The 17,211-nt window shown below is 33.1% G+C and overlaps 1 protein-coding gene and 1 non-coding gene across 2 annotated transcripts; one reads left to right on the top strand and one right to left on the bottom strand.

Moving 5' to 3' along the window:
• Positions 1-11,256: 11,256 nt before the first annotated feature.
• LOC140885647 (U2 spliceosomal RNA) lies at positions 11,257-11,453 on the bottom strand. Its single transcript, XR_012151067.1, has one exon. It is a non-coding gene; the product is annotated as a U2 spliceosomal RNA (small nuclear RNA).
• Positions 11,454-11,609: 156 nt separating this feature from the next.
• LOC140882042 (putative uridine kinase C227.14) lies at positions 11,610-17,008 on the top strand. Its single transcript, XM_073287781.1, has 12 exons — positions 11,610-11,789; positions 12,137-12,264; positions 12,421-12,464; positions 12,596-12,673; positions 12,993-13,185; positions 13,331-13,361; positions 13,436-13,494; positions 13,771-13,844; positions 16,059-16,145; positions 16,457-16,518; positions 16,619-16,647; positions 16,728-17,008. The coding sequence occupies exons 1-12, from the start codon at positions 11,735-11,737 to the stop codon at positions 16,818-16,820; spliced, it is 933 nt and encodes a 310-aa protein (XP_073143882.1). The 5' UTR covers positions 11,610-11,734; the 3' UTR covers positions 16,821-17,008.
• Positions 17,009-17,211: the final 203 nt, after the last annotated feature.

The following is a 17,211-nucleotide window of genomic DNA, read 5'->3' as shown; positions in this document are numbered from 1 at the left end:
TTGATCAGATCAAGAAACAATGTTGTATTAATTTGACTGTTTGTGATATCGATCATATGTCTATGCTGATAACCTTGATCCTTGAGTACATACATAGCGTTGACGTATACGTTGTCACATGATCAGTAGTCACGGTCGAAAAAGAACTAAAATTAAACCAAGATTTGAAGCATTGATCACATCGGTTGAGTTCTTGGGAGTTCTTTATATAGACAATGACAACCCTCTTGAACTAGCCGTTGTGGTGAGTTAGATCCAAGTCCAATTCTTAACATGACATCAGAGCTCAATCTCATCGTTATGTGTTAGATCGTCCATATATAATTGAGTTGTCTATAGTTAGGTCACCCATTAATATCTCAACGTTTTAGATGTTCATTCCCGTGAGATTGTCATTCATGTGGAGTGTGTTGAAATATATCCCACATCGATTGACCCAACTATGGATAGTCCAACACATAAGACGGACATCTTTGATAATATAAAAACTAAAATAACAAACAAATAAGCAGAAATGACATAACCACGATTTTCCCAAGATTTCCTTTTTTCACAAAACAACAACTCTTTTTAAGTCATATATCTATACTAATAACCAATTAAATAGATTAAATGTTGGATTCTTGGGAAGTATATGTCCAATACCAATAGAAACTACAGAACAGTGTAGAAAAATTATGTTTATTTCCATCTACATAGTTGAAAAAGACAAAAGGTAAAATTAGAAGCCTATTTAAGTGAATCTAATGTCTGACACACCAATTGAAAGAAATCAAATTTAAACCTCTAGAATCTTAAATTTAATCTCTGCAATAGACTAGATGAATTATTATAAGTCTTTTGGCTACATAACTAATTTATATATATATATATATATATATATATATATATATATATACACGCGCGCGCTGAATTCATGACAAAATGATATCAAACAAGAGACGTGGCCCCAAAATTAAATATAAATGAAATGATTAAAGAATGTATTTACCTGAATTAGAGAAGAATATCAAGAGTCCAAGACATGCCAAAATTGGAATTCATCTTTCAAGTTAATTGCCCTTTAAGTTATATCTTCCAAGGATTTTGACCCTAGCTAGAAAGCGAAAACACGTAAGCTAGAAAAAAAATAAAAAAAAGATCAATGATTTGGAAAAATTATGAATATAGAAATGTGTGTAGATTAAATTACTCTTTCCAAGTATTTGAAATTTCAGATTGATTTTTCTTCGGAATATTTTGATGTAAATAACTTTCTTTTTTATACATTTCGTGGATGAAACACTCGATATAATAAGTTATGAACTCATTGTGAGTTATTTTGCTTGATCTCTTTGTGTTCAAGAGATTGCTTCTTCTCCCAAGATAATTTTTTTTCTCCCTTCGATCAATGTATGGAAAACTAATATTACTAATCTTTATATAATCCAATACCATGTAGAAGTAGACCTAGTTACTAGTTAGAGAAAATAATTGACGAAATCCATTCCCCCAAATTGAATAACAAAATATTCACATACATATTATAGGAAAATTACAATTTTATTAGTGTATATTTGTCGTCTCTTTATGATTTTTATCTTCTTGTCAGATTTTAACTTTATTCCACCATCATTTTTCGGTAATTTTAGTCTTTTTTACGACGTGATGTCATGTGTATAGCATAATTAACGTCAGCATTCCAATGAAAAATATCAAAAATTGACAAAACGTGAGAGTTACAAGGCTAAAACGATCAATTGTCTGTACAGAATAGTAAAATTGAAAATAATCAAACATATGTGACGAGAAATGCAATGTTAACATATATCATACATAGTTTTTTTTTTTCCTTTTGAAAAATAAAAAAATGATTAATTTTGCCTCCTTTAATTTTGTACGTATATACTTGTTATATAAAAATTAAAGGAATCATGAATATATTGGTGAAATGATAGGATCAATTAGGGTTTTTTGAACATGCATTTGGTGTGGGCAGAAGAATTATTTTGTTGTTAGGTACTGTATGTGTACTGATGTTGGTGAGTGAAAGAGTGATGGCTTAATATTCTTCTCTTTTGAATTGGAACCAATCATAGTCATGGCCTCAAGTGGAGTGTTAGCACCTGCCATTCTTCACCAAAAATAATTTTGCAATCATATACTTTGAATAATAATCGTATGTTTCACTAAAAAGGTGAGAATACTTTAGGATTAACAAAGGCGATATATATGGTATACAACTGAATATTTCAAAGGTTTTATGCGGTGGCAGGCAACATTGTGCGAAAAAAATCAGTGTCAAATTTCATACCCGATCGGACTCATGAAAAAATGTTATTTTTTATAAAAAATATTATTTTTAATTCAAGCGCAAATATAGATGTGTAGATCTTCTTACAATAAACCTACGTAATAATATGTTGCCACGTTTTCTTTATGTCTTTCCGGAATTACAAGGGTGCATGATATTATAATTATATATACCATCAGACCCTTTGTTGTGGGTAAAATGAATTTGAGTAATTTCGAACGAAAAAATAAATGGCTTCGTTCGTTTCGATGTTTTTTTTTTGAGTTGAGAGAGAGGATTTTTGTTACAATTGAGTCTGAAACTCGAAATCTTATTCCACAATTAATATCTTAGTGTCAAATGAGTTACACGTCATCGAAATTCGTTCGGTACGTATGTTGAATGCAAAATTTATTTAACTGAACGAAATCCAAATTTTGACCATATGTTAGTAAACTTGTGTATATAATTTCTTAAAACTGACACCCGATGAATGATAAATTAATTTATCATTGAGAGCGCGCACTTGACAATCAGTCCAATATATATATAATACTTGGGGCATTATTTGAAAGTATTCATTTTTTAAAAAAAAAATCATAATTAAATCAAGTATTCGAAAACAAATATATTATTCAATTTTTATATCATGTTATAATTCAGACACGATCAGCAATCTGTTTTCTCTAATAAATCAATATTTGTGAGGTCAACTGAAAAAATATAATAGGACCCAATGTATTGAACGATCTCAACCTTTAAATTTGCATTGAAATAAATATGTATGTATTGTACAGATAGAATCTCATGACTTACTATACCTGATTGTTTAGCTAGTCAAAAAATGTGGGCTCCATGGGGAGGCCATGTGAAAACCATGTGGATGCACATTGACAGTGTGAAATGCAAAAGATGAAGGCGCATTTCCCTCTTCATGACAACCAACCCAAGCTGTTGAGCACAATGAGAATGAGATGCAAATGATGAACATGAATTTGCAATGAGCTTTTCGTGCCAAATTCATATAACTCCAAACAAGAACTACGTTGAATCGAAATCGGATATCATATTTGAGTGATAGCTAGCTACTAATCACGTGGGAAAAGTGATGTGATTCCATTATGGATTTTCCTGATTTGATCGCATTTAGAGAATATACATGTTGTGGACAAAGGCCAAGGATGTCGGCATGAACTGCTAGCATGTTTGGCACATAGATCTTAGCCTTGCCAATTGGTTTTTCCCCAACTTAGTACAAAGCATGGACCAGCCATGGGTCCGTGCTGTCTTTGGGAGATTTCCCTTTTTTTAAAAAAACAAGTTAACTTTATGTAAAATGATGGCATATATATATCACCTTTCGTGTCCTTCATTTGTAACCATAAATGTACTACTGGTCAAGTTTGGGCAAGAAAGATTTAACGTACGTACGAGAGTTAAAAATAGGGCTATTTGGGAATCAGTTCTTGATATCAAGTATAAATTAAGAATCAGTTCTTGTGTCAGGAATTTTTGTTTGAACTCCCCGATCTCACTTTTTTTCATGGATAAAAAATGGTACAAAAAGTTAAATATACGATACTAATATACAATATTTGAGTACTCATAGTTTCAGATCTAGTACAAAAATCAAGATTTTGAGTATAACATTTGAATTACTTTATTACTACCAAAACTTATTATAATACATGTTTATGTACAAAATATTTATATTAAAATATTTGTTCATCATTTTTTGACATATATTAGTATTTTGAAAATCACAAAAATTAACAATTTTTTTGTATTAATTTAAGATATTTGAGTACAAAAATATTTAATTTACGTATTGATTTATATATTTTTGGCATTAATTATCTCAAATTGAGTACAAAATCATGACACAGTGACTGATTTGTAGGCCCAGTGAGTAGAAACAAACTTTTAATGGATCAGGGAGTGTAGAAAAAGAAAAAATCTGACAGGGACTGAATTATAATAAAACATGTGATGAGGGGATTTTTTTAACAATTAACCGTTAAAAATATGTAAAGGTTAATTATATAATTAGTTTTATTGTTTAAAATGACAAATCATAAATCCAAACCTCAAAATTTTTTACACGTTAACAAGACAAAATAGAATGGATTTCAAATGACTAATCTATTAACGAGTGAACTTGACAAAATAGAATAGATTTCATAATTAATAATACTATACATATAACTATGTGAGAAGTGAATTTAAAATTATGATTTTACTTATACATCTAAACAACAAAAATATATTTGAAATTCGTCTCTCGCGCAACTTAATAGAATTTAGTGGGTAATCTACATGAGATTATAAATGAATGGTGTAAACTTCATGTTTGAGATTATGCCTAAAATTTTTTGCCATTATTATGCTATTTGATTAATGACAAGTTACGATTTTTCTTCATAAATTAAATATTCGCATTAAATAAATAAATACTTGATGTATTGCTTCGATATAACGTGGTTTTCGAACCTCTCTCTCTAGAGGTTAAACGAGCATAATTATCAGTTTATTTTCAAATCTCACTCACATGCATCTTGTATGCCTTGGTGGTAGAGAAACCTTATATTTTACTTAAAACATATTTTTCTTCTCTAGTTAGAATTGGACAAAATTGAGAATGGACAATCGTCAATATATCGGCGAGCACTTTTTTATTTCAACCCGATGGAGCGAGAATTTTCCAATTTTTCTCTCTTTATGAGATGAGATATTGAAGTTTTTTTTACCTTTTTATTTTTAAATTAGTTCATCAGACTATTATAAATTGGTCCAAACTTAATATATAAAAATGAAAAATAAAAAACGTAGCAACATTGACTACACCTTGGATATATATATGTCAAAACGTATTTGGATGTTGAGACTCATGTTTGATCATCTATTACTCCTCAGTCGCACAGTTTGGAACTGGTAATGGACCCGATATGCCAAGATTTTCGATATAACACAATCGGATCTGGCTATTTAAATTTCATAGTGAAATTGCATGTAGGAATTAACAATTAATTTGTTATCTCATTTTAACTTTATAGAGTATATAGTTTTTTTTTTTGACAAGTATGGAGTATATAGTTGTTCGAGTAACTTATAAGTTATATGACGTATTTGCGAGTTTTGACTAGTTACTTTTGCAATTCTCGCTTTCGGGTAATAAAATTTTGATTTATGGATAGAAAGAAAATTGGCATTTAAACTTTATATATGTAAATGTTAGGATCAAAAAATGTCTTTCTTAGTTATATGGAGTTCAGATGGGTTAATAAATGAACTCTTGTCTTTTTTGTGTGTCTATGTTAATCAATCAGTGCGGAAGAGATTGACTAACAGATCGAACACAGATCAAATGGCTTGGTTGAATTCGTGAGGTGAGTGAATGTGTTTGACAGATAAGAAATAACACAAAGACTTATTTCTGGATGTTCGGAGCTCAATCTCCTACGTCACCCCTTCTTCCACCTCGGAAGGATTCACTCTCTTCTAGAAAACTTTGATCTTATACAAGCAATTTGCACAGATCCGATCCAAGATTGGACTTACATCTCTGCCTATCTCAGAACTCCTAGACACTCAAGAACACAGCCCTTGACTGTTTCTTGTTACAAAGGTAGTGTTTTACAGAACACTCAACTGTTCTGATATAATCTTACAACTGAATAAACTCAGCACAAAATGATCCTCACTTGATCTGATATGACACTGAGTGTGTGCTTCAATTGCTCTGCTTCAACTGCTCTTGAAGATTTTAACTTGATCTTGTATTCTTGTATTTATATCAATCTCAATATCTTGGCTCTCCTTCTTGTGTTTTTATTTCTGAGTATTTATAGCCTTCAGAATATAGCTGTTAAGCTGCTGACAGGTGATCTGAATGAGCCGTCAACGTATCTCCTTAAATGACTCTCAAATCTGGACTTTCTGGTTCTTTGTTGGCAACGTTCAAATCTTCATTTATTGCCTTTGTCTTTTAATACAAAAAGCTCATTGGTTGTTGAGCTAATCTTCAATTGATCTGATACTTGCTTCTTTTGCTTCTGCTTCTTCAATTGATCTGCTCCTTGCTTCTTCTGCCTTTTCTTCTTCAATTGATGACTTAGGCAATTTTTCAAACACCGAAACTTAGATTTTGAATTCCTAACAATTTTCCCATTTTTGGTGTTTGATAAAAGTAAGCAATTTATCTGTCATTTTCCTCTTTTTGACAATCGCATCAACTGATGATCTTTTTCTTTTTAGTCGTTCTTTGATCTGCTCTTACTTTCTTTGAATTTGTTCCTCCTTTAAAGGTGATTCCAAATGAAGTGTTCATTTGGATGAATTGATTGATCTGGTTGTTTGATCTGTCTGGTCTGGTCCAGTCTGATTTGATCTGACGTTGATATGGTCAAAATCATCGGGTCTGGTCAAGCTTTGATCTGGTTTGGTCCGACTTTGATCTGGTAGAGCTTTGATCTATTCTGGTTCATAGTTGATCTAGCCTCTTAGTTGATCTGCATCATTCCAATTGATCTGGTTCGTTTATGATTCAATCTGATCTTTTCACTTGCTTATAGCTCTTGATTCACTGATTTCTGGGCAAAATGATAAACATAAAAGTTGTAGCTCTTTCTCTTGGCTTTCCACGGAATCAAGAATTTCTTGATTTAGAGTTTGTATGTGAGAGATATACTCGAAATACTAAGCTGTGTCAGAAATTCTGTTCTGCAGAATTTCTTTGCAGATCTTGAAACTTCATCATGCTTTATCTGCTTCTTACACTCCGATTCAGATTGAACTTCTTGAAGATGATTTGTAGATCATTGTCTTAGCGTCGTAACGCATACTGAATCATCCCGTTTGAATACGCGAGCTGTAATTTATGGCCAAAATACCAGAGCTAGTCTGTTTGATCTGGTTGTTGTAACTTTGATCTGGTTTGCATCCAGATCGATGTTGTGACCAACTTTTCGCCTTGATAACTTCCGAATTAACTCATCTGGCCTGAGATATGACTTCTAGATATTTGAGTAATATTTCCAACCGTTTTGGCCTCAAGTAATTTGGATCACCAAGCTATGAGATATGATCGATTTACTGAACTGCACCAGCTTAAGTTATTTGATATGCTCCAACTTATCTGGATTCTTATCTCTTGCTCTGTATCTTCGAGTTGATATGTTACCTCCAAGTTGATCTGGTTCCTGTTGGATACATTGATCTGCTTTGCTCAGTTCTTCTGTTCTTCCTTCTTCTTCTCGACTGATCTGCTTTCTTCTTTAATTAAGATGCCAGAGAGAATCTTCATTCCCCCTTAATCTGTTGTGTTTCTCTCCAGATTTTGTGTTGTGTGATGTGTTCTTGTGATCTTCAAAATCTCTGTTAGATGAAATCCCATCGAGCTTTTATTTTTCACAGTTCTTCATCTAATCTCCAAGATTGGTGCGGGTTCGCATGCTTTTCATAGCAACAGCGCTATCGCGCTTTGGAGGAGCGCTACTGAAGTGCTATCGCGCTTCCAAGGAGTGCTATGAGCGCTATCGCGCTATTGAGGGGGGCTATCGCTCTACCAGGGGCGCTATCGCGCTAGCAAGGGGCGCTACTTTCTTGTTCTGCTGAGCAAAAATTTTCAAAAAATCATATCTCACAATCTAGACGTCGGATCAAGCTGAAATTTGTACAGAAGCTTAAAAACATCTTAAACTTCATTATGAACGGTGAAGATTGGATATAATTTTCTCTAACATCCTCTGTAATTTTCTGAAGCTTGCTGTACTGTAATTCCTTTCTCAATTCTTCTCAGTACTTGTCACCTGCAAATACAAATAAAAATATGCTATGGTACCCATATCTTATGTGGGTTCTCGATGGATTAGTCCTTTAGGAACCCAAACTTTGATTAATCTAACAGGTCGATCATTGAAAGTGTCCCATAAAGTTTGTATATTGTGTCGTGTGTGCTGGTGATGTGTATGTGAATGATAAATATGATATGCATTGTGTCATTTGTGCATTGGATATGTATGTCTAGATTGATTGTACAAGTTAGGCCTCCAATATCTCTTTTGAACGGATATATTTTTGAAATAATGTGGTCTATGTTGTACTTTCATAGAGTCTTGTCTTGTTTGACCATATCCAGACCGAACTAGTTTTTTCTTGATCCAGCTTGAGTTAGAACTCTTTGGTTCCACATATCCCAATCCTCGATTGTAAAGAGTTTTTGGTTGAGATATAGTTGAACTGACATGATTATCAGGTTCTATATTTTCATATATCATGCTGGACTTGACAAATTTCACATAATTTGAAGTGTTTTTGTCCAGACAGGATTGAGTACTTTTCTCAGTTGATCTGCAGTCCTTGTCATCAAAGCCGAGACATGTCTTGTCTCCAAAAGACTTTTGTGACTCTTGCATCTCAGTCAACAAAACAGATGACTTATTCCACGTGGTTATCAGTTCAGTAAGTTTTAAGTTTTCTGACTTTAACTGTTGGCTTTCCACTAGTAGCTTATCATTTTCAATCTTAAGTTTGGCAATCTCTGCTTCTAGACTAATTTTCTCAACTGATGTTTCCCAATTGGGTTCAGTTGAGCAGTCCGACAGATCATTTTTCTTGGCCTTAACTTCCTCAAATGCTAAGAACAGCCGTTGATACTCATTACTCATGTCATGTAATGCATTTACTAAATCATCTCGTGTAAATTCATCTGAGTTGAAATCAAATACCTGTTCACTGGAGAAGAGTTGATCTGATGATTGATTGCTGATAGATGGTTGGTCACTTTTGGCCATGAGGCAGCTATCTTCATCTTTGTCATCAGAACTTGATGTGCTCAATGAACAACAAGATTTTTCAATAAAAGCGATTGGTTCAGTTGAGCAACGTTCGAGAAAGTCAGATGAATGAATTGGTTGACTTGTGCTCTCTTCATCATTTGATCTGGAACTATCTGAGCAGCAGAGTTCTTTAAGATCTTCAATCATTAGACTCCTGATCTGCTCAGCCTCCTCATCTGTTCCAAGCTTGATTAACTGCTGCCAATCTCCTACGGCATCCCTTCTTCTACCTCGGAAGGATTCACTCTCTTCTAGAAGACTTTGATCTTATACAAGCAATTTGCACAGATCCGATCCAAGATTGGACTTACACCTCTGCCTATCTCAGAAATCCTAGACACTCAAGAACACAGCCCTTGATTGTTTCTTGTTACAAAGGTAGTGTTTTACAGAACACTCAACTGATCTGATATAATCTTACAACTGAATAAACTCAGCACAAAATGATCCTCACTTGATCTGATATGACACTGAGTGTGTGCTTCAATTGCTCTGCTTCAACTGCGCTTGAAGCTTTTAACTTGATCGTGTATTCTTGTATTTATATCAATATCAATATCTTGGCTCTCCTTCTTGTGTTTTTATTTCAGTATTTATAGCCTTCAGAATATAGTTGTTAAGCTGCCGACAGGTGATCTGAATGAGCCGCCAACGTATCTCCTTAAATGACTCTCAAATCTTGACTTTCTGGTTTTTTGTTGGCAACGTTCAAATCTTCATTTATTGCCTTTGTCTTTTAGCACAAAAAGCTCCTTGGTTGTTGAGCTAATCTTCAATTGATCTGATACTTGCTTCTTCTGCTTCTGCTTCTTCAATTGATCTGCTCCTTGCTTCTTCTGCCTTTTCTTCTTCAATTGATGACTTAGGTAATTTTTCAAACACCGAAACTTAGATCTTGAACTCCTAACAGTAAAACATTAAGAGGAGATTATGTTCTGTTTGGACATGTATTTTAAAAAAAATTAAATATTTTATAAGTGAAAAAAACTTAAATATGTGTTTGGATACAATTTTAAAAAAAATATTTTTAAAAAGTTTTATATAAGTATAGTTTTTAAAAAATACTTGAAAAATGTTTTTAGATGGAAAAGATAAACAACATTATTTTTGAAATGTTAAAATAATTTTTATAGAATAGTTGTTAAAAAAACATATTTATTCTTTAAAAACTTTTAAAATATTTTATAAAAATTTTAAAAAAAAAACTTTTAAGAGCATGATTGAAATGGAATCAACTTTATAATAGAACAAGAATAGGAAAGAAAAAATAAGTCTATTCCATTCAAATGATTGATATTGAAAAAATAAAATCGAAATGAAATATAATTATTTCAAATAATGTTTTCATTAAAAACCAAAATAGTAGCTACTCAACAATATTTATTATAGGTTAAAAAATATTTATTATAATTATTATTTAAAAACAATAAAAAATTATAACTATTTATAGTCTACTAATCATTATAAAATTATCTTTATAGTAAAACTAATATAAATATTAATCTTAGTTTAGTAATTATTATTATTAGTATTTTATTTATTAAAATAAGCCCCTTTTAATAAAATATTGCGATAGTTATTATTTAACAATTATTTTATTATATTATATATTTTTATAATATAGGTTATTATTAAGTGATTGCTTTATTTATTTTGTTATTAATATCATCATCATTATTCATTAATAATTTTATATTTATAAATGGTAGTGAATTAATTTTATAATAATATTATTATTATTATAATTATTATTTTAGGTTCCAAACCAAGTATGATTATAGAAAATGAGATGAGAATGCTTCTTCTATTCCTACCTCATTTCCTCCTACTAATCATGCCTTAAGTTTTGTGTACGAATATTGCTTCACAAAAAGTGAAAAATAAATTTGTAATTCTCTATAGAACTGTGAAAGAAAAATTATTACAGTAATACTCCCTGCTATAAATAAATATCCTGTTTTTTTTTCCCAATCGTATGTAACTTGAAAGATCCTTTTAAATGAAATGATAAACGAATGACACTTTTAAAACTTCAAAATTATATTATAATAATTAAAATTATTTAAGAGTTGGCTTCAATTTTTTTTTCTTTTCAAATGGGCTAAGAAATACCCACACACTTTGAATTGAACCGAACAAATTCGGTCCATTAGTTGCCTAAATATTCGAACTCGAATTGGAGGGGTTAGCCAGGCCCATGGAGCCCAAACAGCAAGCTGCCTTGGTGGGCCTTCCCCTAAAAGAATTAATTTAATATCGTGTGGGCCATTAGCCCACGTATGAGATATTAAACTGATAAGAACAGATACTACACTTGATCTTAGCCAAAAGGCCGAGAAAGGTATGCTTGAAAACGCTGACTGGCGGCTCATTTAATAGAAAAAATCTTCTGACGTGTCTAATTAACAAAAGTCAATGTGGGAACTCAAAAAGCCTCCACGACACCTATGGTTTATCCATTTGGGACAATATAATATTAATATAATTTCATCCGTCAATTTTTCGGTTCGTTAATTTTTATAAATGGATGGATTAGTTCAAAGATTTTATCGGTGTTGATTAATTACGTAATAATCAAGTACAATACAATTGACGATTCTCGCTCGACATTCTGCGTAGCTGGATCATGGAGGTTTCATCGTTTGCAAGCGGCTGCGTGTCTCTTCGGCACTCTGCATCAGGTGATCCCCTTGTTTACTGCATTTCGTCTTTGTTGGAATTTTCTTGGATTTTAACGGAATTCAATCTTGAGTTTCTGATTAGGGCTGTGGAATGATTTTTTATTTTTTTTTGTGCTTAGATTTTTATTACATGTTGATATCTGTGATTTAGTTTTCATTGGAGGATTTAAATTACGATGAATGCTTTGTTTGATGAACTTTGTGCTCGTATGGTGATGATTGATGAATCATCCATCAACAATATTCCCAAGACGTTTCAGTTGTTTTAATGGAAATTTTCTGTAAATTCCTACAATTTTCATGTAACACCAATGATTGATTCTTTTTTTTTTTTGTGGTGAATGTAGAAGAACTGCTGCTGAAAAAGGCATGGTTTCCCAATTGGAATCGGGTTCGATTGTCTCCTGTGGCGAGGGACTCGAGGCCTTTAGTGAGACAGACTGGAATTTTAACTTGGAAGAAAAATAATCTGCAGGTTTTTTTTTTCAGTTTCTATATGCCATTCAAATTATAAATCTAATATATAATGGCACCTATTTTTGTGTTGAATTAGAAATTATAGATTCTCTAAATTTTTTACATTTCATGAGCAGTTTTCAGTTGTTTTTGTACAAAAAATTGATTTTATCAGGCTTTACATCGTCATCTGAAGGAAGTTCCAGTCATAGACTCAGGGTATGCCATGAGTTCTATAATTTACTTATTGGCGCCATCACATTGTACTCGATATCTTTAATTATTCTATAAGTTTCGCCCCTTTCTTCTTTTTTCCTTTCTTTAACCTGTAATTTGTTCATTTCCATCAGATGCATGGATGAGATATGCAAAACCTTGGCAGAACGTCTTGTGCCGACTGCAGCAGCTGAATCAAATCCCAATTTTAAGTGAGTGGGAGATGCTTGCTTCGGAAAATGTCATTTTACAATCTTCCCACTTGTTTTCTTCTTTTGAAATGAGGCAGTCCCTCTTGTCTGGGAAAGAGCTTACCCGCACTTCACAAAATTCAATCAAGGAAGAAAAACAGTATCAGTAAACACCGACTGCATGTATATTTTTATCTGTCAATATAGAGTTCCTTGTTCTTAAGTAAGCCAATCACCTGATATTTATTGAAAGTTGTTCTCTAAAAAGAAATGACCAATCACACGATCTTAAAAGCTATTCTTGTTTTAAACAAAAGGAATGATCAGCGTTAACTTGCAGGCGTATTATTGGTCTGTGTGGTCCACCTGGTTCAGGAAAGAGTACTATTGCATCCGAGATAGTTCGTTACATCAATGAGTTGTGGGCCCAAAAATCTTCATCCTTTGATTCTCAAGTTGAGTCTCCAGAAGTTGCTATTATGCTTCCCATGGATGGATTTCACCTTTACCTTCATCAACTAGATGCGATGCAGGTCAAATAGCAATTTTCCACCCATCTTATATTTGCCAGTTTTATTCTCTGGAATGGTCTTTTCCTAGGAGTAGTAGTAATACTTTGTTATATATCTTATCACGGGCATGTATATCTTATCACGAGCATTTGTTCTTTCTTGTTAGGATCCAGAGGAAGCCCATGCAAGAAGGGGAGGTGAGGCTTTTTTACTTTAATGCTTCTTTTAGCTGGCATGCACTCATAATTTTGATATTTTTCTGGTGATTCAGCTCCTTGGACATTTGACCCTGAACGACTTCTGAGATGCCTAATAAAGCTGAAAAATGAGGTGATTTATGTTTAGATTATTTGCAGTTCAGTTATTTAAGATTTGGTGTATTAGATTATGCCTGATTATGCCTAGCAATGTTATGTCCTAGTTGATTTTTTTGCTTAACTGGATTAACATCTCAGTACGATGCATTCATATGGAGATTTGGTGTATATTATGAACATACAAATTACAATCTCATCCTTCACATCGTTTTTTTCTGCAACCATTGTTCATATGAAATGTATATGTATCTACTCTCAGTCTCTCATGTTGCATTCTTCTCTCCTCCAGGGATCTGTGTATGTACCATCTTTTAACCATGGAGTGGGTGATCCTGTTGAAGATGACATTTTTGTGAACCTTCAGTAAGTTGAATTTTTCATTTACATGATGAATCCAATGTGTTCGGGAAGTTTTTGGGATAAAGTTATTCAAGTGCTGGTGAAGGTTTATATATTTTAGTACACACCCACATGGGTCATATTTCTGATGTGGTCAATATATGAGATGTTCTTTCCTGGTAGTTGTCCCGTATCGGTTAGTTGAAATCCTTAAGAGTTGCATATATGGATTTGGACAATCCTTCCTAAGTTCAAGGGGTTGAGTTAGTCTCAATTCCACAATCTTAACATTTGATCAGAGATCATGTTCCACACTTCCACCATATTGTGTTGCCGTGTTGGACCACCTACTATTTTGTAAACTTTATACTCCATATGTTCTTTCTTGGGCAGGGGGTGTGTTAGTTGTCCTTCATTTGTTGGATAAAGTCCCCGGGAGTTGCATATATGGACTTAGACAATCCTCTATCTTGAGCTAACTTTTGGGACTGAGTTAGGGTCAAATCCATAATCTTAACCGAATCAAACCAAATTATACTTGCAACATGTAAATTATTAGTAGGGGTGTTCGTAACTGGATAAATTTTTTTTTTTAAAAAAAAAACCAACATGACCATAAATTAAGGTTTTATGGTTCAGTTTAAACGGTTTTTTGGTTGGTTACGATTTTGATTTTTAACATTTTTGGTTTTTCGGTTCGGTTTCCGAAAGTAAAAAAACCCGACCAACTGTTTATGTATAATATTAAAAAAAAAACTTTTAGGTTTTTTCTTTTATTTTTATTTTTTCACACCTCCAGCCGCTTCTCTCCAGGTTATTTGATATTTTCATCCAAACTATTCAAGCCCATGTTTTCTTTTGCTATTGATAGTGTTTCAGAGGTGATAACTTATCTTTTAGTTAGTTCTATGAGTTGTGATTTTTTTTGGTTTTTCACTCATTTTAGGTGGTATGTTCGATGATTGTTAAAAATTGACTTGGACCTAACTCACTTCAAAAATTAGCTCTAGATCAAGAGGAGAGGTTTGCTCTTGTTTATTTAAAGGACTCCTGGGTTATTTAACCAACCGACGTGAGACACAAACTAAGACATCAACACACTCTTCTCACGCTCAGAAATGAAACGACTGGAGCGTGGAGATATTAATGGGTGGCCAACTATGGGACGGGTGAGGCCAATTATGGGCCGTCCAACACATATCGGTAGAACCCGGGCTCTGATACAATGTTAGAAATTGACTTGGACCTAACTCCCCTCAAAAGCTAGCTCAAGAGGAGAGATTTGTCCTTGTTTATATAAAAAAAACTCGTAAGTTATTTAACCAACCGATGTGGGACACAAACTAAGACAACAATGATTACTATGTATTGTTGATCACTATGTGTTGATCGGTAGAAATTATCAAAGATTAAAGTAGTCCATCATTGTGTGTTTTTCGTAACTTTTTTATGGACTTTTAGTTTCTATTCAGAACATTCTTGAGATGGGGTGGACTTAATGGAAGATATTAAATGGATGTTTTGAATGATAAATTACAAGCTTTAGTGTTTGATTATGGATTTTGATTATATTATTCTAAAATTGTTTATTTTGTTTAATTATGAAAATTTTGGAATTTTTAGATATGTTGAAAGAGTATTGAAATTTTTGCATGTAATTCATCATTAGTAAAATATACAACTTGATATATAACTAAATTTTTTTCTGAAACCGTATAAATTAAACCGTAATGTGAAAAAAACCAAACCGAACGAAAACCGAAATACCAAACTAAACTGACCGTTCGCTCCCCTGAGGATTAGTGTAGAAGCTGTTATGAATACTTTACCTCTTTCTTTTGCGGGTATTTGTTCTTGTGAATCTATCAAGCAAATTGCTCCCTATCATTTATTATGGCTGTTATCAGTGACTGTCGCGTCCATTTTTGTCTTACTTGGCTCAAAGATTTCGTTAACTTGGTTAAATTACACCCAGAAGTTATATGCTAGTAAAATTTTATTTTCATTCCAAGTTCCCCATTGATAGTAAGTATGAACTAAGAAAAATCCAATGAAGAGAAGCAGGAAAACATAAGAGTAAACCATTTCGCTGCATGGCATATGTGAATGTTGCATTATCTTGCACCAAGTATAGACTATTGTGCATGTGTTCACGTGATTTATCTTCTTGCGTGTACCCTTATATGTTAAAACCTTAGTATGTTCCGTCATTCACACACTAATTTTCTTCATATGCAGGCACAAAATAGTGATAGTCGAAGGGAATTATTTGCTTTTAGATGAGGGTGTCTGGAAGGATATCTCATGTATATTTGATGAGAAGTGGTAAAGCATGCATCTCATACATTTTCTTTTCAGGGTTAGAATGTTAGTCCAGTCAAATGCACTAGCATGATCACAATTATGTTTTTTATGCCAATGGGACAAAACGCAGCAATTGATTCTTAAACTAGCTTTTACTCAAAAGTTTTGCATTATGTGGTGCTTTCTGTTAAAAACAAGAAGTTGCTTGTTATGAGAATGGATCGGTTATGTTACTTATTTCATGATCCTATTATTCATGAATAAGGACTTTAAATTACCTAGAAATACCATGGGTACTTGAAAATTTTGCAAGTTTGTGAATCTTTTTCCAGGTTCATTGATATTGACATCACAACAGCGATGGAACGGGTCTTAAAAAGGCATATAGCAACAGGTACATTCTCATAGAGCATTAGTCATGGTATTCCCATATTACTTTCCAAACCTAATTATAGTTATAGAAATCATCTAATTCTGTTTTTTTGGTAATGAAGGAAAGCCTCCTGATGTTGCAAAATGGCGGGTGAGTTAACTACGTCTCATCTCTATCTGTTAGAGTGGTGTCTTGTTTTGGTATTATGTTTAGGCTAATGAAAACTGCAGGTTGATTATAACGATCGTCCTAATGCGGAGCTTATAATGAAGTCGAAGCAAAACGCTGACTTGATAATCAAATTAGTCGACCACGCAAGGTGAATATCACTTGTCTTTCGGAAATGGATCGAATCTGATCCATAAACAGGACCTCAAGTCTCAAAGGAATTCTCCTTGACAAATATCGTACCTTTGTTTTGTAAATGTAAATCAGACAGAAACGTGAGATTTTTTTATTCCTAAGTACGTTATCATCAACATTTTTAACATGGTCTAAATCCATTTCTTGACATGGTATAGGAGCGTAGAGTCGTAGATTATCGTTGTGTGTTAGAGCGTTCATAATTGGGCTGCTCATAGTTAGGTCATCCGTTAATATCTTCACGCTCCATATGTTCCTTTATGGGCGTGTGGGGGTATGTTGAAATATGTCTCATATTGGTTGGATAGTGTTACTGGGAGTTTCTTATATCGACAAAGACTTCCTCCCTTT

The sequence above is a fragment of the Henckelia pumila genome, chromosome 2 (assembly GCF_033568475.1).
Source record: "Henckelia pumila isolate YLH828 chromosome 2, ASM3356847v2, whole genome shotgun sequence".
NCBI lineage: Eukaryota > Viridiplantae > Streptophyta > Magnoliopsida > Lamiales > Gesneriaceae > Henckelia > Henckelia pumila.
Note: the sequence above shows the minus strand (reverse complement) of the source record. Positions and strands in the feature narration are given on the sequence as shown.